This window comes from Pollicipes pollicipes, unplaced genomic scaffold, assembly GCF_011947565.3.
Source record: "Pollicipes pollicipes isolate AB1234 unplaced genomic scaffold, Ppol_2.1 Scaffold_7261;HRSCAF=8764_pilon_pilon_pilon, whole genome shotgun sequence".
NCBI lineage: Eukaryota > Metazoa > Arthropoda > Thecostraca > Pollicipedomorpha > Pollicipedidae > Pollicipes > Pollicipes pollicipes.
In genome coordinates this window covers 46357789-46384641 of record NW_023597054.1, presented here as the reverse complement: position 1 = coordinate 46384641, position 26853 = coordinate 46357789, and the positions used below count along the sequence as shown (strand labels likewise).

The 26853-nt window shown below is 49.4% G+C and overlaps 3 protein-coding genes across 6 annotated transcripts; 1 reads left to right on the top strand and 2 right to left on the bottom strand.

Annotated features, from left to right (window-relative positions):
• Positions 1-8106: 8106 nt before the first annotated feature.
• LOC119113181 (sequestosome-1) lies at positions 8107-10281 on the bottom strand. 2 transcript variants are annotated; one of them, XM_037237528.1, is made up of 2 exons: positions 10173-10281; positions 8107-9773 (listed from the first exon to the last, which is right to left on the bottom strand). In XM_037237528.1, exons 1-2 carry the CDS (start codon positions 10184-10186, stop codon positions 8345-8347), a joined length of 1443 nt encoding a protein of 480 aa, XP_037093423.1. In that variant the 5' UTR covers positions 10187-10281; the 3' UTR covers positions 8107-8344. The 2 variants fall into 2 exon arrangements, with proteins under 2 accessions (XP_037093423.1, XP_037093424.1); XM_037237529.1 differs by lacking the exon at positions 10173-10281 and adding an exon at positions 10070-10153.
• Positions 10282-10567: 286 nt separating this feature from the next.
• LOC119112158 (uncharacterized) lies at positions 10568-18043 on the top strand. Of its 3 annotated transcripts, none has more exons than XM_037236208.1 (9): positions 10568-10640; positions 12429-12606; positions 13081-13219; positions 13513-13620; positions 14102-14263; positions 14517-14647; positions 15383-15521; positions 16264-16393; positions 16687-18043. In XM_037236208.1, exons 2-9 carry the CDS (start codon positions 12431-12433, stop codon positions 16776-16778), a joined length of 1077 nt encoding a protein of 358 aa, XP_037092103.1. In that variant the 5' UTR covers positions 10568-10640; positions 12429-12430; the 3' UTR covers positions 16779-18043. The 3 variants fall into 3 exon arrangements, with proteins under 3 accessions (XP_037092103.1, XP_037092102.1, XP_037092104.1); XM_037236207.1 differs by having other exon boundaries at positions 12426-12606; positions 16687-18042; XM_037236209.1 differs by having other exon boundaries at positions 10597-10606; positions 12426-12606.
• A 1488-nt stretch (positions 18044-19531) lies between these two features.
• Positions 19532-22621, bottom strand: LOC119112881 (cyclin-dependent kinase 9-like). The gene is given in 3 exon segments (XM_037237176.1): positions 19532-20820; positions 20822-21043; positions 22586-22621. Coding segments are annotated over 2 exon segments (1164 nt in total). The 5' UTR covers positions 21032-21043; positions 22586-22621; the 3' UTR covers positions 19532-19866.
• Between the last annotated feature and the right edge of the window lie 4232 nt (positions 22622-26853).

Genomic DNA, 26853 nt, shown 5'->3' with positions numbered 1-26853 from the left:
ATTATTATCCATTTTGGTCTCTTTGAAATATACAAAGGCCTTTGTGTGACATTCATGTGATCAATATACATTCTTGTGTTTGACTCGAGCTGAATCGTGAATTGGCTAATAAGCCGATCGTTCTGGGGTGAGCCACGAGCTGAGTCGGCTCGTTAGGGAAGATTTTGCTTGGAGCCATGAGCTGAATTTTTTCTTAAAACCATGCGCCGAATCGTGCGCCGATCATTTTTAACTTTGACGTTTCAGCGAGCCATATGTTTCAAATTAAAATGGTAACATGAGGAAACACGGCACGCCCAGGCAAATGACCAGATCATTTCAGAGCGTTAAAATGAACCGCATTCATCATTAGTAATAAAGTTTGTTTGCAACATCAGCACGAAACTCGCTACTGTAATTTCTAAGCAGCGAGTACAGTATTGCTGATTCTGATCTAAAGCTTGCCAAGTTTCGGCCAGTTACCCACTACATATAACAGGGTAGAGACATCCTTCATTCCTTTATCCTATGGTGAAACCAGTGAAAAGATCGTCCGCTACCTACAAAATCCAGAGCCTGAGGCCAGCTTTATTTTAAAAAATACCGTCAGCGGAGGGAATTGTTCTCAAATTTTCCTCCTCCGAGTTTTATAAAGCTCGGAGCAAAAAATTCTCCTTCACGAAAATCCATATCCAATCCAAAATCCAATCCGGTCATATTTTACATTGGCAGCTGCTAACAATGAAGTAATCTAAACCTGATCCCTCATCCATATATATATATATATAGGTATATATATATTTATATATATATAGTTATATATATATATAGGTATATATATATATAAATATTTTGCATATGTATAGCATCTATGTTTATATATACATGTACATCATATGTGATATACGAGTCATAAAGCCACGAGCCCGAAATGAATGGCATGTTGAATTTTGCAAGCCGCTTGAGTCATAAGCCAAAAGATTCAACGCAAGCAATGGTCTGAAGTCAGCTGAATCAATGAGTTTGGAACATAGGCGTAGGAACAGGGGGGGAGGGGCCGGGGGAGCCTGCCCCCCCCCCCACTTTACAAGGTGGGGGGCAGCAATGTTAACTGCCCCCGCCCCCCTCCCACTTTTTAGATTAAGGTTGCATTTGGCCTACTTTTGCACTACATTAAACATGCATGCCGATTTGCCTAGTTCACCAGCCGTCTCCCCTAAGATGCGTCATCTTTTTCGTTTGCTCACCGGCCATCACTTAGTGTTACAGCCGCAAGGCCGACGCCGCACGGCCTGGAGACTGTAACGCCGGGCGTCGAGGCTGTTAGTGCTATGACGCGGGCATAGGCGTAGGAACGTTTCAAAAAGTGGGGGGGGGGGGCCAGCTCAGGGTGTACTTCAGGAACTTTTTCTGGAAAGCGAGCCCGATGACCGGGGGGGGGGGGGGGGATGTAGGGATGGAGGTTGTTATCGCTCTTAATTCAAATGTCATGGCTGCCACGCTAGATGTGCATCTAGAGCTGTTTCTCACTGGTGCACAATCTTGCCTGTTCGACTCATCTGTCATTTGGCAAATAGGCTATCCAGCTTCCCTAGATTATTCGTCGATTTCAACATTGTGTTTCCTGGGGAGACGAAATTCAACGAGTGGGTAGGCATTTTTGGTCATTGAGGAAGCATCTGCCTCCACAGTGTAGATGCCAAAATACGGTCTGGATATAGGATGGTGAGAATTTTGAAAATGGATCGATGGCTCACAGTGTGACGGATTTTTCATGCACCTTAGTTTCGGTGGTTGCTTTTCAAGAGATAAGGCTTGTCTTAGCATTTTAGGCGGAAAAAATTATTGTTTTATTGTTATGTTTTACCTTGTAACCAGAACAGAAACCAAGAACTACCGTGAGCTCAATTCTGTTTGTATTTTGAGGTCAATAAACTGCAGAAATCAATTGCTAAACAACTGAGTGGAATAAATCATCGGCGCTCTTAATTTACAACGATTAGTTGACGTTTTCTAAACCGATAGAATTCAGAAGCCTTGTCAACATTTTTATATGGGTTCTGTAAACATTGAGGACATTGTGAAGGTAGATTGTAGATCGACATGTTTGATCCAAATTTGAAGATGAAAATTTGATTGCAGATCGAGTGATCAACAATGTGTATTAACATGGCCAAGCCATGTTTGCCTGCAAATGTTCACCATTCAGTCAGATTCGATAAGTGATACGATTTATGTAACGCGCTTTTTAATATCGCGCTCGCAAATCTTAGCAACAAAAACCTCGACACTAGGCGTTTCAGTCTCCGTAGTCCTCGGAGCGCTCGCCCAGTAGCTAATATTTAGCCGTGGCTCACCAGTGGACGAAAATGATGACGCCTCTGAAACGATTATCTTTAAACGCTGCAATCGACTAGTAACACAAGTTATGTGATGTAATTTTGAGCATGTGCGTTCAAAATTGTTTGAAACACTAGCCTCGACCCCGGGCGTTGCAGTCTCCGTAGGCCGTGCAGCGTCGGTCTGGCAGCTAATATTAAGTTGTGGCCAACGTGTGGAAGAAAATGACGACGCTTCTGAAAAAGTATCCTTGAACGCTTCATGACATTAGGACTTACATTTAGAAGGCAGTCTGAGCGCATGTTTCACGTGTGCAATTTTTAGACTGATGAAAAGAACGGATTGGCCCTTAAAGCATCGCGAAGTGGGGCTGGAATCTGTTGGTTTAGCTGCAAGAGTAAAGGTGGAATCTCTATTTTTCGTGTTTCCGCAGCTATTTATCTATCCAGAAGACAGATTGACACGGCGCCCGTCGTCTGGTGGCACTTGCAGTAGCCGAAATTTTTCGATTTTACGGAAGCTGCAACCCAGACCATCCTTGTCCTTGCTCTCAAGGCTGCGGGCGGGCATGTTCAAGCCTTTTGATGTAATTTGTTTTAAACATACCTTCTGAAAAAAATGAACGTTCTCAGGCAAACATAGCATGACCTTGCTCGTTTTGTAAGCTTATTTCGTCCCACCCTATTTAACAATAATGAGACACCCATTTACTCAACAATAATGAGACCCCTTATTCCATTCTGGGCAAGGGGCCTCTTGAGTAGAACACCAGGGGTACGTTACCGTTTCCGGTTAAGGATCGAAGGGCCATTACGTCCCATCGCAAAGTGTCTTCTGGCTATCATTCTGGTGGCACGGGGCGGGATCTCCTGGTCGATCCGGAGGCTATTAGGAGGATGTATCATATCACGTTGTTCCCATCCCTGACACGGGAGGCCTTCTGACCCGCACAGTTGGCCCTGGATCCGCACAGGAACCCTCATTGACGCAACAACATCCCTGATCATTGCAGGCAGTCCGATGGTTGTTACATAGACTGCAATTCCGTGTTTTTTCTGTGTTCTTCGGAGATATTGATTTCTCCCTATTGTAGATTTTAGACGAACTGAAGTTCCTAATTTGTATTAACGTGGCTATCCCATGTTCGTCTTAAAATGCTCAAGATCCTGTCAGAGCTGATTACGGATAAGAAAATTACGTGATACGGTCTTGAACACGCGAGCTCGCAAGTCAGCAATAACAGCCTCGGCGCCCGGCGTTGCAGCCCGGCCGTGCGGCGTCGGTCTTGCGGCTGCAACACGAAGCAATGACCAACGAGCAAACGAAAAAGATGACGCGTCTTAAGGAAGATGGCTGGTGAACTAGGGAAATCGGCATGCATGTTTAATGTAGTGCAAAAGTAAACCAAACGCAACCTTAATCTGAAAAGTGGGGGGGGGGGGGCAGTTAACATTGCTGCCCCCCTCCCCCACCTTGAAAAGTGGGGGGGTATGGCCCCTGGCCCCTCCCCCTGTTCCTACGCCCGTGCCTGCGAGCACACATGTTTAACACCACATTACGTAGTTTTCTTATCAGTTATCAGCTCTGACAGGATCTCTGACCGGCTAACTCAGCATTGACGAGCTTTTTCATGCATCGTTGGAGTTCCCGGGCTGTTGACTTAGCACTTTGTTTAGATCAAAGATTACTTGTACAATATCACTCATATATTCGTCAATCTGTACATTGTTACGTTTCGAGGCCTTATCTCATCGCAGAAGTCTACATGACACAAGAAAAGTGTTGAGTTTCAAAGGATGGAAGCTGAGCATTACTATAGAAAAAGCTTTTTTTAATACGTAGAATACAAATGAGGCATGGCCAATTGAACTAGGACAGAATGCTATTATTACTGTGATACATATCAAACACACCCATAACAGGGAAACACTACAAATAAACAGACATATTCCCACGATCACATCAAAAGCACTCACCACACTCCACCTAATAATTCAAGGGTTGTGCAAGAATTTGTTTCTTTTTCTGGGGCTGGAGAGAGTTCGTTGATAAATATACTTTGCCAAATATGAAGACATCTTCTGTAACTGCACGTCTGAGGAATGTCAGCGTCGTCCGTCAGATGTTGTCCCCTCAATGTCCGATCATGTTCGTGCCTGTTCGTGTCGCACGTGGTCTAGAGATGCCCATCACGCAAGCGCATTGGCAGGCGTCAAGAGAGTGCCGTTGTGGTTACACCAATGTAGTGTATGGAACAAAGTTTGCAGCCTTCGATATTGCATTTGAATTGATACGCTACATTGGTGCATTTTAGGTTATCGGGTTTGTCTGCGCTGTTCCTCACAAAATTCAGCGATTTTCCTGTTGCGATATTAAATGGCAATGTCTGTTTTGTGGTCGTCCTTGTCTTTTCCATGGCGAGAAATGATTTCCCGTAGAGCTTTTTCGTCGCGTTTGTAGGCAGATGTCATTTGATTTTCATGGTACAGTTGGACGGGTGGTTGTTGTCTGGTCTTGGTTTATTATAAACATGTCTGTCATATGTTGTTGCATTTCGTGTTTATTATATATATATATATATATATATATATATATATATATATATATATATATATATATATATATATAAGGCTATCGCAGCCCGTGGACGCTCACGTTTCCAATCCCAACGCACCAAAATGTGATCGATGAAACGTACGCATTTCAAATAATGTCAAACAAAACGTTACCGCTCCTTACGCGCCATATCAGAACATGGTCCACAGCCTTTCCCCAAATGCCCTCAGGCAGACGTCTTCCTGTTTACAATATCCGTTCCCCGCTCGTCTCAAGACGCACGCAATGCGGGCCAGCTGTACTACAACAGCTGGCCCGCCTTGCTGTAGTACTACATTGCCGCATTGCTACAACCGCATTGCCCCTGCAGCTGTACTGCCACAGCTGACGCACAAACGCTGCCGTCGTTGCTGGTTTCTGCCGCTGTTGCCCCTATTGCTTGATTTCTGCCGCCGCTATAGAACACCGGCGCTTAGCCGGATGCAACGCCCCCAAAGGGGCATTACCCACCCGACCGGCGGTACATGACTGAAATAGCCCCGACCGGTGCCTTATCGCCGGACACGTCACCCCATACCGGCCGCGTGAGGGGCGGCACAGGACTGCCTGGGTTCGCCCGCGGACCGTTTTTGGATAACATCCAGCAATGTAGCGGCTCAACGGGGGCTGGTAACATCGACGTCGTCAGTAACATCGCATGCCACTTTCGCATCGTCTTCAGAGTATCATTTACGGTATTTTATGGACCTGACGACAAACTAGAGCTTTCGCTCCTGTTTATGTCAGATTTGGTACTAAATTGTACCCCTGTGTAATGATGCCAGTGTAAAAAGAGCTTATCTTTCTTAACCATGTCAACTCGGTCATGTGCTATGCCAGTTTGCAAGTGCTGGGAGACCTATCAAAGAATAAAACTTGAATCTGGACAATAAGTCCAGTGCAACATTTCGCAGCCCTTTAAAGTTGCAGAAAAGTTTAAAGTTAAACTCTGCTTCCATCCGGCAGCAGAGAGCGAAGGTCCACGGCTCGAAATCTGTCATTCATATTAAGTCAATGAAGTCTGATTTTGTGGCTCAACTTGCCCATGCAGCGAGATGTCAGTGCTTCGAAATCTGCTCTGCACAAGCTCAGGCTGCAGCTATCAGCGAATAGAAACCAATGCTTGGCTTTGGGTTTCGTCTTACTGGGGTGGTCTGTTGTAATTTGTTTCCAGTTTCACAATTTGGTCCCCGATTTAATTGCAAGTGTCCATTTTGTCACTGATAATGATTGATAATGATGATAATGCCACTGATAATGATGATAATTAAAGTGTCACTGATAGTAATGATCGTGTCGCCCTGGAAATAAGTAATTTTTCAGACATCGTTCCACGCCTCCCCGCCTTACGCGACATACCGCCCATGACCACTTCCCATTTCCCATCGCATTGATTTTTCGTCTCGAACCCCTGGATGGAACTGCCCGACAGTGATGGGAAGAAATGACACAGATGACTGGTGTGAGTGTCTGAACGGTGATGAGTGACTAGTGACCTGTATGGATGTCGGAGCGATGATGAGTGACGTGAAGTGACCGGTGTGGGTGTTGGAGTGGTAATGAGTGACGTGAGGCGACCGGTGTGGGTGTTGGAGTGGTAATGAGTGACGTGAGTTGACCGCTGTGGGTGTCGGAGTGGTAATGAGTGACGTGGGGTGACCGGTGTGGGTGTCGGAGTGGTGACTGGTGATGCGCAGCGACCGATGTGGATGTCGGAGCGGTGATGAGTGACGTGATGTGACCGGTGTGGATGTTGGAGTGGTAATGAGTGACGTAAGTTGACCGGTGTGGGTGTTGGAGTGGTAATGAGCGACGTAAATTGACCGGTGTGGGTGTTGGAGTGGTAATGAGTGACGTGAGTTGACCGGTGTGGGTGTCGGAGTGGTAATGAGTGACGTGGGGTGACCGGTGTGGGTGTCGGAGTAGTGATTGGTGATGCGCAGCGACCGATGTGGATGTCGGAGCGGTGATGAGTGACGCGATGTGACCGGTGTGGATGTCGGGGCAATGATGGGTGATGTGCAGCGACCAATGTGGATGTCGGAGCGGTGATGAGGATTGGCCTCAATCCGGCCAGTCCTCAAGCACCCACAACATAGTAGTCCTTTCCGGCAGCCCTGATCCGACAGGAATTTCAAATGCTTGGAAATATGCGTTATATGGCCTGCTATGCTCCAACCAACACTGTTAGCTCTAAGGCACTGTGGATACACCGTGGCAACTCATTAGCGAAGGGTAGGACATAGGTCGTAAGTACATTCGCGAGGAGCGTTTTGCATGTGGACAAGACAGTAGTAATAGCCTTATTCCTTGTAGAAAACCCACGAGAATGGATGGATAGATGCATTGATGCGCGATACCTGTTTTATTGACATCGTTTGCATATATAATTGATGCGTGATGCGTGATGCCTGTTTGATTAAAAGCCCTTGCAGATTTGAATGAAGTGTGACGCCTGTAAGTACTTGAATTCATTGGCATGTACACGTATTTTCGCGTATTCTAAATCTTAGATATACACCGTATCGAAGTAATGGCTAGTAAGTGGTCCTTGTTTAATCCCCTGGAGGTTGGTGACCTGTAAAAACTGTGGCTTGCTGTATAAAAGAAAACTGAAAATCGACTAGGATCGGCGGACGATTTTGAATTTACTGCTGTTACTCGTTTCGATAGTCATGTTGCCGAAATATTAATGTATCTATCTTTCCATTCTCCTAGTTTTCTACAAGGAATAAGGTTACTACTACAGCCCTATCTAAGGGTAGGACACATTTCGTGACCACGCACAGGGTCATCCACCCTGTGTTTGGAAACATGTCGCGGCTCGGCTTGCTCAACATCGTTAAGTCAACGTTTCGGCATGTGCCAAATTTTCAACAGCGGGTTTTCCGCGACATGTTCAGACAAGCATGCACTCACTTGGATTTTATTCATGCACGTCTGCCTGGTGATCGACGGTGACATGAACATATCACGGCTCTGTCGCTTTTCCTCGTACCTTCTTTGCCACATCCATACGTAAAGCTACATGGTTAAAAACTCCGGGCCGATTTAAAACTTGACCCATAAACACCGCCACCAGTATATATGTATGTGTATATATATATATATATATATATATATATATATATATATATATATATACATATATATATATATACATATATATATATATAATATATATATATATATATATATATATATATATATATATATATATATATACATGAATATTTCTGCTAAGGAATGCATCGATACGCAACCATCCAACAACCACACAGCGGGCAGAATCGGTCCCAGCTTACGTCTACGAAAATCAATTCGAATTAGCTATGCCACAGGCCATGTGACAAGCGACGAAAGGAACGTTATGCTTTGACAAACAGCTACAGCGGGGCGCATCACCGGTCGGCTCCAGTCGGCGGGCCGCTTACTGGTCCGGGCGGGGTCGCACCGGCTGCAGCACGTCCAGCACGGCACCAATGTCGCCCTGCTTGGCCTGCAGCAGCTGCGTCAACCAGCCGCCGTCGTTGGAGAACCCCATGGCGGACATGACGTGCAGAGCGCGCTGGATGCGCGCGTCCAGCGAGGCGGCCGAGTCGTTCGTCGCGGACGGGGCGGCAGCGGTGGGACTCGGAACGGCATCCGACGCCAGGTCCGGGTACACCCGACCACGCGCGCCGCTCGACTCGTCTGGCGCGCCGCCGCTGCCGCCCACCACCGTCCAGTCGTCGTGCGGCTCGTCGTCGATGATCACTGGAATGATGGTGTCTTCAGCGGGAGGCGCTTCGCTCGGGACGCCGGCAGCCATGGCCGGCTCCGCCTCCATCTCCTCAGCTCCGCCAGCGCTGGCCGCCGCTGCCGACGCCGGCTCTACAGTGGCGCCGCCTGCTGGCTGTTTGGCGGACGATGCCTTCTGCTGCGGCCCGGGCGGCGGCGGGGCGACGTTCTCGGCGGCAGCGGTGGCGGCGGCAGCTCTCTGCTGCTGGCGGGCCTCCACCCCGACGTCCACGTCGATGCCGAACGGGTCGAGCACGGACGCGAGAGTGTGGCCGAGCTCCTCGAGACTCTTCTCCGACCAGCGGGCGGCTGCCGCGCCGGCGCCCATCTCGGACGTGAAGCCACCCAGCGCCGACATGGCCGAATGGATCGCCTCGAAAAAGTTATTGGGCCGTTGCTGGCCGTCGCCACCGGGCGCAGCCGCCGAGGCCGCAGCGGCGTCGGCCTTCTCCGCGGCACGCGCGGCCTTCCGCTCGGGGCGGCCCGTCGGTGAACGCGCACAAGCCGGCCGGCCGTGCGTGGCCCAGGCAGCGCGGCGGCCGCTGCGCCGGCCGTGTCGGAACACCGGCTGCCACACCTGATCCGGGCTGGGGATGCGCAGCATCAGGTGCTCCTTGTGCGTGCCACGCGCCTCGCAGCCGGCGCACAGGTCGAAGTCGTCGCAGCTCATGCACTTGTAGCGGTGGCCGCGGATGGTCTGCTCGCAGCCGTCGCAGCTGACGCCGCAGTGGACGGGGCCGGCGGCGGCGGCGTTGGCGGCGGTAGGTGGCTGCCGCCGGCGGGTGGGCACCACGTGCAGGCGCAGTGTCTGCTGGCCGGCCACTTGCAGACAGCTGACCAGCGCCACCAACAGCTCCTCATCAGAGCTGATCGTGATGGCGTCGCCATCAGCGTCCTCCCAGCGGATGTCGAACTGCTGTCGTAGCAGCCCCGGGAACACTACTTGCAGCTTGCCCTGCAGGAAGGGGAAGCTGGTGGCAGCCGAGCTATCCAGACCAAACCGGCGGATTTCCTGTTTGCCATCCTCTAGGTCCATGTATGCCTTGACTGATATGTTTTTCCCATCCATGGTGGGAAACCTGAGAAAAAAAAGAGAGATGTTAGTGCATGACCCTCACCACATCTGTACAAGACCACATTTATATTGAAAATGGACCGAAACAAAAACAGGCAACCAAGGCCAAAACCGCAATTAGGCCCAAGCACTGTTAGATGAAGCCCCGATCCCTACTTTGGTTAGGTCAAACAGTTGGCATGATCACGATACTGGGATAGGCAAAAGTAGATGGTATGGCAGCTAGTACATCACACATTTACATCTAGCATACGCATACGCTACATGAACATTTCATCATTACACATTTCAGGCACACACCGAATTGGTCCTCTTCAAACTTCGTACAAGGCAACCGGCAACTCCGCCTCCACAACGCGAATGCGTCCGGCACACACCGCCCGGATTATATATAAGTACCTACCTCTCCTGATTCATCTTTGCCAGACCTGAATCGACACGAATGTTCGAGAACGCAATTCACTCAGTCACCCACAAGCGCTGGCAACGACGCACAACACTGCCCGACTTGTGAGTCATGCTGAAAGTCGTCTGATCTCAAGGCCAACAGCAGAAAGGGGCGAGCGGACCGGTGCTACCGTTCGGTTGTTACAAAAGCCGATGAAGTCCGATGAATATTATGTTCAATAATTCTAAATATATCCACGTCGTGAACAGCTGCAAAAATTGCATGCGTGCTTTTTTTCCGGGATATTCATCATGATGCAACACAGCCGCTTTGTTATGTAGCCGCCCATGACGTCACAGGTTTCCACCAATCGAATGCAGGGTAAATCAACTCTCCTTAACCCCGTGACGCGTCAACTGTTTTCTCAGCCGTCCCAGAAGGCGCCGGGGGTGTGTTTACGCCATCTGTAGCGACGTATTGAGGGTAACGAAGCAATTTTCACCTCATATTAGCTGTTTGCGGTAAACCGGGAGTGAATCGTTCGCCTGTTTTACCATACTGCACTCATGCCATATAGGTGTAACTGCCACGGGGATGAATGGGCGTTCGGGTCCCAGTATCATTTTGAAGGTCAGCTGCTTTTGTGCTTTGGCCATGTCAAATAGCATCGAAACAGAAAGCGACCACAGCAGTATTTGAGGTGTGGCTACATCAATTACTTGTGATGGAAGTGTGCAGATTAAAACTTGATTTGGATCGTGTATCAGTTTTACACAGAACATATGCTTCAGGGTGTGCCCAATAAATATTCCCTTAGCAGGGACATAGTTTCAAAAAAGCTTGCAGGGGCGAGTAGAGAAAGTCAGCTCAACCTTACATTGAAACTCACCAACAAATAGGTTTCTCCACAGATTTGACATGCTTTTTTTTAAAGCCTGGAGCTAAAAGGCCCCAAACTGGATGTAAAACTGTACCAGTTTCTTGGCTTTCATATTGCATTTAAGCATCTATCATTTATTGGTAAAAATGAATTAAATATTGCAGCAAAGTCCCACCAATTCCAGGCCAGACCACTGCAAGTGCATGTGTGGAGCATGCCTTTCATAGCAATGACATCTTGCAATAGTTGGAAAGCATGCATGCTGTAAATCTAAGCACCTGGAGTTTTATATGTGGTTGGCACCAATTGAAGCACATAGAGAGCTATTGTTTTGGGATGTCATGTAGAGGTAATTATAGTCAAAAATACCCTGAAAACATTGCCAGGTAAAATTCGCTGAAAATTAAGCACACTAGCCTGGTCTAAGTTAGGTGCAGGTGAGCATAAGATCCACAGTACTAATGTTGAGCTGAGATGACATTCTGTGTAGCAGATGAATTTTTCTTGCAGATTGGATTCCACACTGCAACAATGGCACATATTCCACACAAGAGTAGTGGTAGTCAGGCATTTGCAATTTCAAATGCATGCCTGGTTATGAACAGGATAAGTTGTATTATATATAAAGACCTTTAATCTTATTTTGCCCCATTCAATTTTATGTTTAGAGTGCTGGTTTTTCACAATTTCATCATCACTTTGTCCAATATGAACTGATAGTGATGGGTTTATATTGGACAGCTGTTGAATGTTTGTTGTACATCTCCCCATATATATATATATATATATATATATATATATATATATATATATATGTATGTATGCTGTTTGCAAGCATCTTTGGACTTGGGTAGTACTTAGTCTTTGGAGATAATATTGTTTACAAAAGTGGAAAGCAAAGTGGGTGCAGGACAGTCTGCTGAAGTATGCCACGGTTGACCTGTTTCCGTAGGGACACTGCCATCAGCATTTACATGTTGGTGTCAGATGGTCGGGGCTGAAGTCTCCTGTTCTTTTAAGAGAAGGGCTCCAGCTCCTATCCTTGAAAGGAAAGGACATTAAATTTGAGATGAAATGTGCTTTTTAGCATGTTTTAGAGGGAAGCTTAGCTATTTTCCCTGCTTGGTCCCTAACATATTTATCTGGAGCTACAACCCTGGTTGGCATGCTTCTTTTGAGCATTTCACAGATGATTTTTGTACACTTCATATGTCTGGAGTTTGGTTAGGCAATACCCATGCTATGCTGTATCACAGCTCCAAAATTGGTATGGATGTTGACAAGGGTCAGAGTTTCATTAGACTTGTCCAGTTTTCCATGGTGCATGATACTTCCTAGACAGCAATGCACATGGAATTGCATCAGTGCTGAGGTTGCTCTGTTTGCAGCAACCATGCCATCTGAGGGTGGCCGGCAGACAGAGGCCGAGAGTCTGGCCGCGCTTGACCAGGACCTGTTGTCACTGCACCAGTACTGCAGTCAGTCAAACCTCTCCCCGGAAGAGGTACGCGAGGCCCTGCGTCCGCTGGTTTCCGCTGTCCAGTGGTCAGGGACCATAGACACCGCCAGGTGAGTGTGCTCCACCCCCTGCACCCACTTCCCCCACCTGCCTTTGATTGGACGTCTGACCGGCTGCTACAGACATGGCGACTTGAGTGTGCCCCTGAAATGCTTCATCAGTGGACTGACTGTCTCCGGCCCTTCAGGGCCGACAAGATCCAGAACGAATTAGTCTCGATAGCGCTTTTGTGCACTGTGCGAAAAATCACACTTGTTGATGGGGATCAAGTGCGGCGCAACGCAGCGCGCCGCTTATCCAAGCCAAGAGTCATTACTACCGAAATTATTTATCTGATGATTGCGCTGTATATGTGCCTGTGATCGTATCAATCGGGTCGACTCAATCCGCTGGATCCATGTCCTACCTTTCAATGTGGCACCTTAGCCAGATTTTGTTTCTTGCCGATCTGTGGGCCCTTAGGCCGTGACGCTAGGGCCTGATGATGCGAAATGCTCACATTTTGTGACTGCTCGCGTCCGCAGGTCGGTGACTCGATGCATCGTGGCTGTACTCCTAATCTGTGCCGCTGTCATCCTGCTGATGGGGACAACGCCTTTTCAAGAAGTGGCAACAAGTGTGGGCCAACAAGCCCATACGTATGCAAGAATAGCCATGGTGAAGGTAAAGTTGGGGTCCTGATGGCATGACGGTAACCATGACTATCGAAACCTGGGAAATCCGGGCTGTGACGCAGCAGACGTCCGATTACCGAAGGCTTTAACAGATTGCCAGAACATTACCCATAAGGAGTTGTATAGCACTTATCTAGTGCGCGTTTCTTACCTGCCTTCCTGCTGCATGACCTACAGCAGTCGATGCGCCCTAAAAGCCCCCTCACCTGCCTTTCCCACTATAACGCCGAACATTGCTGGTGCGCCGGCGGACAGCTAAGTGTGCGTGTCTGCCGTGTCCAGGTTCTGCCGTACTGGGACTGGTCCACGCTGTGCGACCTACGCTGTTTGATAGAGAACCCCCTGTACCAGAACCCGAACCCACCGGAGCGTTCCGCTGACAACTGTCACGTGAGTCACCCGCGCCGCTCGTCCGGGTTCGGCCGCGACGTGTCAGGTCAGCCTTGCGGGGGCGTGGCTCTGCGCAGTCGCTGAAGATTCAGCTACCATCAGGAAGGAACGAAGTTATACTATTGGTGGTTAATATCTCCACGTCTTGTTTCATTTTGCCCTTTGAGTATTCTTTCAGGACGGGGTTTTCGTAGCATTTTAATTCACTTGCATGCATTAATTTTGTCGTACTTCTGCGTTAATTTCTTGCGTGCTCCACTGAGAGTGTTGTGCTCGCGTCCTGACAGCTATGTGTGTTCAGTAGTCATCCTTCTGAATGTGATCACCTGCTCCTCCGTCTACAGTGAAACCAATCACCAGCCCATACGGCCTGGTCCTTCTGGCAGTCTCTGAAACCGCGGCCATTTGCCCGCCCGCCGTCCCTCCACTGTCAGCGTCCGTCCATCGCCCGTCACTGTCTGACCGTGGCCGCGCCGTGCAGACGTGCGAGTCAATGAGCGAACTCGACCGGCTGTCCAACGTGAGCGTGGCGGCCTTCACGGAAAACTACATGCGCCTGGACCGACCCATCATCGTCACGGACGCCACCAAGAGCTGGCCCGCATTCGGGGAGCCCGCCTTCGACCGACACCGCCTGGTCGAGGTATGGCGTCGCCTGGTCCACGTGCAAGACCACCGGGTCCATGCTCGACATCGGCGTACCGTCAGCGGCTTCAGTACCTGCTCGGTGCCTCGCATTCCACCCCGTTCGTGCCGGCTGTGATTCGAGTGCGTGTATGCGACGGTAGTGGAGGGTGAGCGAGAGGAAGGAGGCAAGCGTCGTGGTGACAGGTCAATCAGTTGTAGTTGTGTGTTTTCCCTCCGGGAAGTGACAGCCTGGGTGTCGCTGTTTCCAGATGTTCAAGGACGACAAGCTGGCCGACTCCCATCCCTGCGAGCTGTTGACCAATCTGATGGTGCGCCGTAACATGAAATTGCTGCTGGACAAGATGAGCAACCCGGTGATCAAGAAGTGGTTCGCCCATTGGTGAGTGTCTGGCGCTCGGGCGGCGCCGCTGTATCGTGCGGACAGCCGACCCTTACCTTCATGCGGGCCGCCGCACGCGCTGGGCGGGGCTGGTGCACACTAAGGCCATTGCCGGAGAGAATGGAAACGTTATCTTCATTGGTACCAGAGGGCCATCTCGAACGGGACATGACTGGAATTGTGAGCGGCTTGACAGACAGCGACTGCGGTCATATTACGGGCTCTCAGTATCGACTCGTACCTTGAGACCGTTATGACGGCGACTCGTGCCAGAAAGTGATGCCAGCAGTCGTTTCGGGAAAGGCACGTTGCAAAAGGCAAGCGTTGAAGGCTGCATTGGGCTGAAAGAATATAACCTGAAATGAACATGTATTGTTCCCACGCCGTGGTGGACTACCTCCAATGAAATGCAGCAGCCGTATATTCTAATGTGTGCTTGATCCAACCGGTGTGTATGCCGATGATAACGAAGATGTCGCATTTTCAGGTGGAATTTTGGCTTCGGATGAGTTTCGACATGAAGATGGCAGATTTTTCGCCTGTATTTTGTGCTCGTAACTATGCTGCTGGCGGTGGCGAGCTGGCCGCTGGCAAAGCAGGTGCTGGTCTGATGTAATGATCGTACCAGTTTCCTGCTGTTTGGCGACGCCCTGTGTCTTGGACAGAGTGTCCGTTTGGCTACAAGCGGCTATTTCGCACGGCTGGTCGTGCTGATTGTGCCACCTTTTATTTCAGGGAAAACTGTGACAAAATGGTCGCGAAGGCGCTTCGAACCATGTACAGGCGCCCCTACTTCTTGCCGACGACGGTGGATACAACGGAATCTAACTGGGTGCTCGTTTCCTCCAACTACACCGGAAGCGTCTATAAGATGGTGCGTTATCCGCCCTCCTAGTCACGTGGCAGCAGTCGCAGTGGGTAGAATGGATCTGCACCGCCGGGACGTTGGTAGGCGTCGTGCATAATCTCTGTCACTTGTGGAGGCTTCTAAGTTGTTGGATATTCGTGGCGTTGCTGGTCATGTGGTAGCAAAAACAGATACATATTGGCTGCAGTTTTTCCATTCGGTGCATGATGAGTGGGTGGCAGCCAGCAATGATGCTCTTTCTGCGCGGTCAGATTGTCTTTCACTTGAACAGATCGTTGGCATTGATCTGCCGGTTGTTTTGGCGTGAATCCGGTGGTGAAGCGTGGTCTTCGCATGTCGTCTTCCTCCGTGTATCGCTGACCTCTTCTGCTCGATGTCCGGGACCATTGCCTGGTATTGGTATTTGAGCTGGTCAGCACTGAGATTGGGCTCCTTTTGGCCTCAACTTTGGAGAGTAAGGCATCAAGTTTTACACATTATCTTGTGCACTTGAGGCTGAACAGCGCTGTACCTAGCGCAAATGATGGGCGCTGCATGACCTTCAGCAGTTGATGCGCCCTAAAACCCCAAATCATCATCATCATCTAGCGCAAATGCACTAGGCTGGCGCATAATGTTGGGAGATGGCTGTCACAAATTGCACCTATCAATGTATCCACCCTCGAACATCTTAAGGACGTTGGGGAGTGTGCGGGCTTGGCTGTGCCGCGGCCGCCTCTGACCGCCCTCTCCGGCCCCGCGCCGCCAGCTGCCGGTGGTGAACGACTTAGTGTGGATGGCTCAGGTGCAGGGCACCTCGCTAGTGCGGCTAGCAGCGCGCGACCCCTGCACCACCGTCTGCCCCGAGATCGTCGACACACTCCGGCCCGGGGAGATTCGTGAGTGGCGAGGCCGGCTCCAGCAGGTGACGTGGACCGGAGCCGGTCCAACTCCTGACACAGCCGCTGTGCCGCCTCGCACTAAACTGACGTCACCAACACTGGCTCTGTTGCGTTGGACAGCGGGGGTCGGGGACGAAAACGTGTCTGCCTTTTTCGGTGGGCTTGAGTTTGGGAGCTCCGTTTGCAAAACGGACCGGATGCGTGTAGAAGCGTGACATGCGAGCCTGTCGTCACGCCCTGGAGCGTGGGGTGCTCGATTGGCGGGACTGACGCGGATGTTCCGTTTTCAGTGGTGTTCACAGACTTCATGTGGATGATGGATTACATGCCAGGACACGGGACGGATAACGTTGCGATCGGCACGGCGGGGTTCTGGGAGTGACCGGCGCACCCCGTTGAACCAGCACAGCTCCGGTCTGTTTAATGTCGTCTGCTATTCCGGCTTTCTTACGGGAGTGTCCTACCGTAAAAAGTCTGAGGTTAGCGTGAGCTTGCGCAAGTGTATGCGAAAAGGCATCACAAATCTTCGTGGGTGTTCTTCATATCATGTTCACCGTTGTGCTCCTGTTAACAACTTTCGTGCATCATTGGTTTATATCATGGTTCGTTGCTGCTGCCTACCACAATTTGCGTGTCAGCAATTATCGTCTTGATTGCATTTTTGCACCGGATAGAATCACTGTGTTGCTAACGCATGCGTCTCAATTTCCAATTCATCCTGTCGTTACCTCAGTCAAAATGAATCCAATCTTTCATGTAGATTGTGCATTGTGCGCTCTCGGCACACTGAAAACAAGCAAACATGAATCGGCCGCTTGTGGTTCTGCGAGTCGACTCTGGTTATTCCCCATGGAGTGTTAGTTTGGACAAGTGGTCATGAAGCGTGCTTTTCTCCGGTAATGTTGCAAAGCTTTCTGTTTCACTTCCGAACCGTACCTGTTCAGGCAGAATGCGCTGGATATAAACACTTGACGCTTCGAATACAGATCGTGCACAACGGGAGAGCTGGTGTGAACTTCTGCTCCTTACTGGGTGCGAGCTTATTACACTGGTTCTTGGTCTATGGCTTGTACATCTTTGTATTGCTTGGTGTCGTGAAATATATGTCTGCATGATGCCCCGCGAAGTTATCAAGTTAGAGGAACTGTGCTGTTCTCGAGCTCTTCTCTGGCCGGATGTGAAATGGCTATCTAGGATGATTGTGCGTGACCAGGTACCATTGGCGGTTACATGGACGAGTGTCATCTAGAGCCTGCAACATTTGGTTGGTACCAGCCCTGGTACTAGTACCGGATCCCTGGTATTCCGTAAACTCGGCACCGACCGACGCCGATCCCGAGACCGGCAAGCCACGACGTGGCCAGCGCGAACAACGATCTAGTGCCACCGGCATTGGTTTTAGCATCTTTTGTATCGATGCATTGTGAACCTGCGAATGAGGAGGAAAACGTGACGAATCACACAAATTGGTGTGGAGTCTCGCCAAGATTGCTACAAAGCACAACTAACTTTTCGTGGAGAAAATGGTAGAAAGGTTGTGAACAATGCGGCTATTCGGAAGAACGTTCGCTGTTGATGTTATTATTTGTCATGGTTTGCTGCCTCCTTTAATCATTAGTGTGCTCCACGGCCGGGGGCGGACGCCGGAGTTGAGCTGGAAAAATATATACTTCGAAAAATTTTGAGTTTAGGACGGCTTTGTTGTAGCCGCGCTGGCTGAAATCAACGAGTTATTCTTAAAAAACGCGTTAGGTTTACGACGGCGTTGATTCAGCCGCGTTGGGCGGAATCAAAGTTGACTAAAATGCAAACGGAAGTATACGACCGATATTCTTTGTCAGCTAAATAACTTTACTTATCTTTATCTGCTGGAACGTTTGTGCGAAAACAGTCGCTGTCCGGTCTTCCAGATAAACTGTCCGGTCCGGCAAAGGCCCGCACGTGGCCTGTAGAGTGACGTTTCAGCTGAGCTGTAGGCACTAAACTGACTATCGGAATAGATTCCGTATTTAATGCATATACCTACGACTCAGAATAAGAGAATCCAAAATCACATCATGTTCGGGATGGAGTTGGCATAACCCCACGCGCTGCGAGACAACTTCGCACTCCTTTTCGCGCGTCGCACGGCCAACTCGCAATTTGCGCACGTCCGTCCTCAATCACCTTGCCGACGAACGCGCTCGTGAGAAACAATTGTGGGGTCTGTCAGCTCCGCATTCTCGTAAGTCCCCAGAACCTAGCAGGGCTAAAGACCCGGCGCGATGCAGTCAATGCAATGCAATGCAACCAATCAGGACCGTCAATTCCGCGAATGGCATGTACTGCGCGCTCGTAGCATCGCCTCCCGTCCCTGCTGTGCACTGCATGCTACTGATGCCATCCTCGGGCGATGCAACAGAAGAGCGTCATGCTGCCGCCCATATACGGGGCGACTGCCCCAGTGCCTGAGCTCTGTGTTATGCTCCAATCGGCAGTTGAGCTTCCAGGGGTGCGATCCGATGTTACGTATTATGTGCTTTTAAATGAATATATATATATATATATATATATATATATATATATATGACATCAGATAGTGATGTATAATAAATGCATCATATATGTTCCATGTTAAAAACTGCACGCGTCGGCCAATACCTCATACCTACTTTAGCAACTTTTTGCAATAGTGAATTCGCCACGTTGTTGTGACCGTACAATTCACCATCAGGCCTAACGTCAGTATGCTGCTGAGGACGCCGTCCACCCAACTTCACATATATCGACAGTTCTAATGAGCTGAATAGCCGTTTTTACCAGACAACCGGCAGGATCGTTTTGCACCTCTTGACCCGCTCATCTATTTTGGCTCGCCCGCGAACAATACGTTGATGAATGGGATGTATTTTTGAGGTACCCCGTCTCCACTGAACCGATCAAGCGTCTTAAAGCCGTCACTCTGTGCCGGACGGTAGATCAGTCGCTGATAACGCACGGCCGCCAAGCTTCCCCCCCCCCAGACCTTGACGACCATTAGAAGCTGTCACAGTCCAACTGCAGGTGGTTTGAAGGCATCCGAGATCAACTTATGCATGGAGTAGTTCGCACGCACGTTTACCCTTCCTCGGCTCCTCGTTCCGTTGGTAGTCTCAGTTAACGTGCCTCTCTGAGGCCTGGCCCCACTATATTGAACCGGATTTGGCCGGGGTGTTTCACCCATTTAAATGCGAGCGCGCTTACGCGAAGTGCAACCCGACTGCTACACGTATGTCACAAACAGAGCACAACTGCTGACAGATCACTGGCGATACGCTTCAGCGCGTACAAAATGACATAACCAACCGCACAACACCGGCACGCTGCGCTTCCGCAGCCGCATCACAGCCGACCTCGGAGCTCGACACCCGCGGCGCCGGCCTCCTCACTTCCACTAGGCGCCGTCAGCCCTGCGCGCCAGCCCGCCGGCCGCGGCACGACGGGGCGCACGGTCAGAACACGCGGTCCTGGTAGCTGGAGATGTTGTCGACGGCCGAGCGCTGCGCCGGCTGCTGCTGCACGGGCCGGGCCGGCATGCCGCGCCGCGGCGGCGCCAGGAACTCGAACATGCTCTGCTTGTGCTGCTCCAGCATGCGGCCCAGGTCGGTGGGCATCGGGTCGGTCCAGAAGAAGTCGTGGTTCAGCGCCGTGTCCGAGTCGATCCGCTTGGCCGGGTCCAGTGTCAGCATGCGGTCGAGCAGGTCGCAGGCGTAGGCGTCGCGCACGTACGGCTTGAGCCGTTCCTTCACCCGCCGCTTCTGCTGCTTGGGCAGTTGGATCTTGGTGTAGAGCTCGAGCTCCTCCACGCCGGGCCAGACCTCGGGGCAGATGGCGCCGCACAGCTGCGAGATCAGCGTCAGCTGGTGCTGCTCCGAGCTGCCCTGCATGATGGGCGAGCGCGTCCACATCTCGGCCATGATGCAGCCGGCGCCCCAGACGTCCACCGGCGGCCCATAGTTGCGCTCACCTAGCAACAGCTCGGGCGGCCGGTACCACAGCGTCACCACCCGGTTGGTGTAGCGGTTGCGCGTGCCCGAGATCTTGCTGAAAGCGCGCGCCAGCCCAAAGTCGGCCAGCTTGAGCACGCCGTTCTTGGTGATGAGCACGTTGGCCGCCTTCATGTCGCGGTGCAGGATGTTGTTGAGGTGGATGTAGTAGAGCCCATTGAGCAGCTGCTGCATTACCTTCTTGATTTCGCCCAGGTTGAACTTGACGTTGATATTGGACAGGAGACCGGCCAGATCGTGCTCGCAGAACTCGAACACCAGATAGAAGGTGGAGCGGAACTTGTTGGCGGCGTTAGCCGGGCCGCGGCAGATCTCGAGCAGGGCCACCACGTTCTCATTCTTAAGCAGCTGCAAGATGCGGATCTCGCGCAGCGCGGTGATCGGAAAGCCCTCCTTCTCAGTTCTCCATGAGCACCTTCTTCAGCGCCACGATCTTGGAACGGTCCGTCTTCAGGCGCGCCTTGAACACCTCGCCGAAGGTGCCCTGGCCGATCTTAGCCATGCGCTCGTACTTGGAGACGTCATGGCAAAAGGGGTAGCGCAGCGACTCGATGTATCCATCCAGGTCGCGGCCACTGCTGGACAGGCCGCTCGAAGACGACTGTGACATGGTGGCGCCACTCTGAAACAAAGAACACACCCAGCTGTGACATGATGCCATTGAGAGGCTCATATCCTGAGCGTCACTGCCCTCTTGTGAAAAGAATCAAAATAATCTGAGCAAATTATCAGTTCCAGTGGTGAGTACATTCACACCAATTAGTGCAGTTCACTGAGCAGCCATGTTGATGGCAAAGGGCAAAAATATTTCCTGGCAATAGGGAATACAGCTTGGTGCGGCAGCATGAGGCTGTGCCAGTTATGGACAAGGCAGGTTGCAGCAGCTACACCCAGGCCACCAATGTAGTGGAGCAATGGCAATGCCTGGTGTTACACATGGATCAGGCAGGGGACAAAACTGGGCTTCTAGTTTTAAAGCTGAATCCAAAGCCAAGATCATGATATAAAGCTAAAGTACATGCTTGTGTATTCAGAACTCTGAATATGAAGCCAAGGCCAGTATTTCTGCACATTTACAATGCTCAGCAGAATCAAAAGCTGGCAGCTTCCAACTTTGTACATGTGACACCAAAGTCTAAATCTTCCAGTCTTACAAAACATGAAGCCAAGGCTGAACCCTAGGAAATGCTTAGCTGAGGCTGGAAATGCAATTTGGATTCATGAGACTGAAGCCAATCCAACATCTAAAGTATGGCAATATTTTGTCAAACCAAAATCACTTGTGTCTGCTGGAACAGCATGGGACCAGAAAACACCAAAGTTTCCTGGAATGATTAAGAAAAGGAACTGACAGTAGGAATAGCAGATATGTAGGACTATTAGCCTAATCCTGTATATAAGTTAGTTCTCTGGTTCTCATCAGGTGCTAATTAGTCCTGAGAATGATGAGCAAGCTTCTATGAATATGAGTTGTAGCCTGGAAAACTTGTATCACAAACTGTGATAGTAGGACCAACATACCTGTATTGACTAAAGTAAAGTTGCAACTGCAGTAAAAAATCACCATCACACCACTGAAGCAGGCAGTTCATGATTGCATACAGCTTAAACTGCTGCCAAAATTTGAAAAATTGTTCAAAGCAAAGGCAAACATCAAACCCAGCTGTTCAAATCACACCAAGGCCACCCTAACATTTGAAAAAGCACAATGCTGAAGCTGAGTCCAGTCATGCAAAATGGTTCTAAGCTGGAGTAGAACTCAAAGCCATTGGAAGAGCACTGTGGTCATGATTTCAATGCTGAACTTAGCTTTGTCCCCGAGCCTTAAGTGGATCCTTTTGGTGATAAGGTGGGAAAGAGGAAATAGAAATAAGGCAACACATCAGGTGCACACACCCATCTCATGCTCTTAAACAGCAACCATTGGGACACAAAGCTGAGGTTTTTTTCTGTGGAGCAGATTGAGATCCCAAGTTTGTTAAACTATACAAACTTGTTATATGAAACACATGCAAGAAAAGGAGGCAAAGTTGCATTATATTCAATATAAATTCTGGTCATCTGCAATGCTCACCAGTTAAGACCGCCGCTAATCATTCCGTGCCAATGGCGAGGCCGGAAAACGTCGTAAGAGTCAATTACTCGATGGGCGAGCGTTTTTTACCTTTCGGCCGACAACACTCTGCGGAGGAAAAGAGTGTCAGCTTAGGTCTGTAATGAGGACCGGCTAATCAGCTGACGAAACGTCGCTGCCCAATGACAGGTTTTGTGCTTATCATGACGTCACTGGTAGACACGTGAAGATTGGACTTCTTTCATTTCCCACGATATTACAAGGATCACAAGCCACTTATGATGACAACATTGAAAACCAAGCAGGTAGTCGTAATAACACGTGTCCTGCATCCCACTGATGACGTAACCTGGGACGAAAGAATCGGTCGTCAGTTGAAAACTTTGATGGGACACGTTTTTCGGCTGTGTTTTCCCGGTGCTCGCGACGTTTCGGGAGACTTACGGTGCACGTGCAGTCTACGTACATACTCGTGGTTTACATTCTTATGGTTATGCCAGGTTGAAAAACAAATGAAGAAAAAAGTAAGCTACTTTTCACCTACTGCTCATGACGTCACGTGACACGAGTTATGGTCTTCGTTTCGTATCACTAGGGAACCTAATACTGGCGGAGGACCACCTTTCTCAGTAGGCTTCTTCCAGAAACTACTACAAGAAGGTTCAAATGATCCATGAACAAACCGCATTCAGACATTTCCACATTAAGTTGCCAATGGGGCCGGAAAAAGGCATGAACTGACTCAATGTTTCCGGCTACCGGCATTCTCTGCCTCTAACAAACATTCCAAAATAGCTGTCGATCGGTGCAACCACTGGCGGCACCATTTTGACGGTGTCCGCCAGTCCACTTCGAGTCAATAGTATGGCCGTCGATGGGTATGATCGTACTTTTACCCTTCGGCCGTCAGCCTTATCCACCCATTCAAACGTGCCAATATAGTTTCAATCGATGGCAACCACTAGCAGCACCATTTTAGGAATGAGCAGATATTTTCCCTCATGTCGTGGAGAAAATGACCTTACCATTTCTGAACAAGATGTTATTCGAGAAAGCCAATCCCGAATTACCAAAAGAGTAGTTTATAGGCATAAGCTTACTCTTTACATTTCGGCCGCCAGCATCATCTGATCATTTCAGATGTCAATACATTCTCCATCAGTGCAATCATCAGCGGATACCTTTTTAAAAGTGTCTATAAGCAACTAAAATGTGCAATCCTTGGCAGATTACTACTGCACACCACCACGGACTATGTGGCACATACACACAGCGTACATTAAGGCCGGCACAGTAACCTAATCGCCTGCGAGCATAAGCGATTGTTATTTTGCAGCTGCAGGCATATACTTCCCATGAAGCGTGTTTATCTGACAAATAAAGCACAATGGCTGCACATGGCGAAGCAGAGAAATTAATAAATTCTATGGAAATGTGCCTGTGGCTCCTATGCAGAGGAAGGATGGAGTGCAGCGGCATCCCCACTTTCTGGGAATGTAGAGCATTAAACTTATGGAATCTTATGGGAGGACTCGCCGACAATATGACTAGGGGCACCCTTCCTTTCTAAAACGTTCCTCCGTGTATTTTACGGGTGCCAGCGGCAGACCTTTTATCACTTTTGCATCCAAACTCTTCAACTTACCTTACGGCCGCCCGCTTTGAAATCTTCAATTGAACTGCATGAAATGGCTTTGCTGCGTTTGAAAACTACTGCAAAGTGCTCCAAATGGTTCCTGAACATAATGCCACGAACGTGGCCTGGCCTCTGGGATCCATTTTAAAACTAGGGACACGGCTGGGGCCTGCGATTTACATTGACTGGGGGCCCCTTAAGTCAACTAGAGGCCTACTGTGTCGGCCAGGGACTCACCGTGACGTACAGTGAAACACCGTTTCATGGTAGATGCGTAAAGCTGTATACACACATTGTTGCAGACTGGCATGCGGTTAGGTGCTGCGCTGGCCCAAATACACGCTGTCTTTCCGCGTCTTATAAGTCGTGGCGCTCCCCGTCAATAATCGGCCGAGGCTAGAATGCTGTTATTGCCCTGATCACGATGCTCGAATTTCACATCAGCACATGTTTCATGGTATCTGCTCATAAGCCGCATACATAGTTTGTTTCAGTCTCGCATACGGTTATATATTGCGTCGGCTTTAAAGCACGCGGTTGCGATGTGCCCAATAGGTCGTGGTGCTCCCCCTGGCACGACCTGCTTATCATAGAATATGTAACTGCTCTGTTAAACAGAGATGGTTTCCGGTTATGATCGCACCGATAGAAACTAAGCTGCAGCGTTTGATATGGGTAGACCATGCCGGCGGCCCAAACGTAAAGAGGTGAGTTTTAAGCTTATCACTGGCCCCATTGGTAAACCTCGTTCTATTGTGTGCTTGTTAGGATGTGTACCGCTTTTCCGCGGGTCATATATGACCGTTGAACTTGATTTTTAATGTTAACATACCTTTCATGGTTTATACATTTAGCCGCATGCACACCATGCTTCACGCCCGAAGGCGTAGTGGGTATTGCGTAGGCCTTAACGCACGCTCTGGCTATGTGCCCAATCGGCCGTGGTGCTGCCCGTGAAAAGCTAACCGGTGCTAGAATATTTCAGATGCCGTTTAAACAGTTTTAGAATTATGTCCACCAGTCGTTGCACTGATGGAAACTATGTTGACACGTTTGAAATGGCAAATGATACTGGCGGCCGAAACGTAAAGAGTTCACTTTACGCCATTATCGGCCCTATTGGTAACTCCGAGTGGGCATACCCGAATGACGTTTAGTTCAGGAAGGATCGGTCCACTGTCTCCATGATGATAGCAAAATTGCATGCATAGTTTTAAAATGGTGCTGCTAGTGATATCATCCATTTAAACTATGCTAGCACGTTTGAAATGGACAGACAATGGTAGCGGCCGAAACGTAAGGAGCCCGCTTATGTCTATTAACGGCCACTATTTGTAACATCGATTGGACTGATTTTAATGCAAGTTTATTCATGAATAATTTGGACCTCCAGTACTTTCTAAATGCAGCAAAGTTAGGTCATGGAGTCATATTGGGCATTTCATGGCAGGCGGTCGTAATGGAAATGAGTATTGGTTGGAAGTCGTGTTTTGGCGACCAGCGCTACCAGCCGGAAGTGGACTTTCGCATTCATTTTTCTGCACTGACGTAGTGTTTTCTCTGTTTTGTAATGTGTGACCAACGCGTTGTATGGTATACACATAACCACATACAAGCCTTGTATCAGGCTCGCAGGCGGTTAGGTATTACGTTGGCCTTAACGTACGCTGTGGCTTTGTGCCCAATAGGTCATGGTGGGCCCCGAGGAATAATCTCTCGAGGCTACAATGCTTTCAGGGTCCTGGCCGTGACACATGGACGTTCAGATGAACACACGTTGAAAGGTACATTGTATAGCGAAAACAAGAGTGTTTCGGTTGGCAGGCTTTTGATATTACGCCGGACAACTGGGCACATGGCACGCTGCTCCTATTTACCCAGTTGGCAGCGCTGGTCCCCGGGAATAACCCGCCAACAAGAATATATGAATTTCCATTTAGACAGTTTTGAAAAAGTGTTGGCTAGTGATTTCACTGATGGAAACTGAGCTGACACGCTTGAAATCGGCAGACAATGCTGACGGCTGAATAGTACAGGCCGCTCATACCTATCACCTATACCTATTGTCAGCTCTGCTTCTCTTGTGTGCTCGTTGGGACGTGTGCTTCGTTTCAACGTGTCATATGTGACCGTTGGACTTGATTTTTCAGGTAAATACACCTTTCATCGTAAATACATTTAGCCGCATACACACCGTATTTCACGCTCGAAGGGTCGTATGGGTATTGCGTAGGCCTTAACGCACGCTCTGGCTATGTGCCCTAGAGGTCGTGGTACTGCCCGTGAAAAGCTAACTGGGCTAGAATATTTCAGGTGCCATTTAAACAGCTTTGGAATAATGTCCACTATTCGTTGCACCGACGGGAACTGTACTCACACGTCTGAAATGGGTAGATAATGCTGGCGGCCGAAACGTAAAGAGTCCGCTCATGGCTATCACCGGCCATATTGGTAACTCGGAGTGGATTTAGCTCAATGACGTTGCGTCTACGAATCATTCGGTGCACCGTGCAGTAGTTTATAAATGTAGAAAAGCTATGTCATGCTGTGAAATTGGAGACTTTATAGGAGACGGCCGGAAGGTAAATGGAAGGGCTTGGCTGGAAAAGTAATATGCGGACTGGCGCTGCCTGCTGAGACCTAGGCAGAGGAACGGCTCACAAAGAGGTGTCGCCCATATTAATTTTGCATTTAATTTTTTCATTGGTTGCCATAGGGTAAA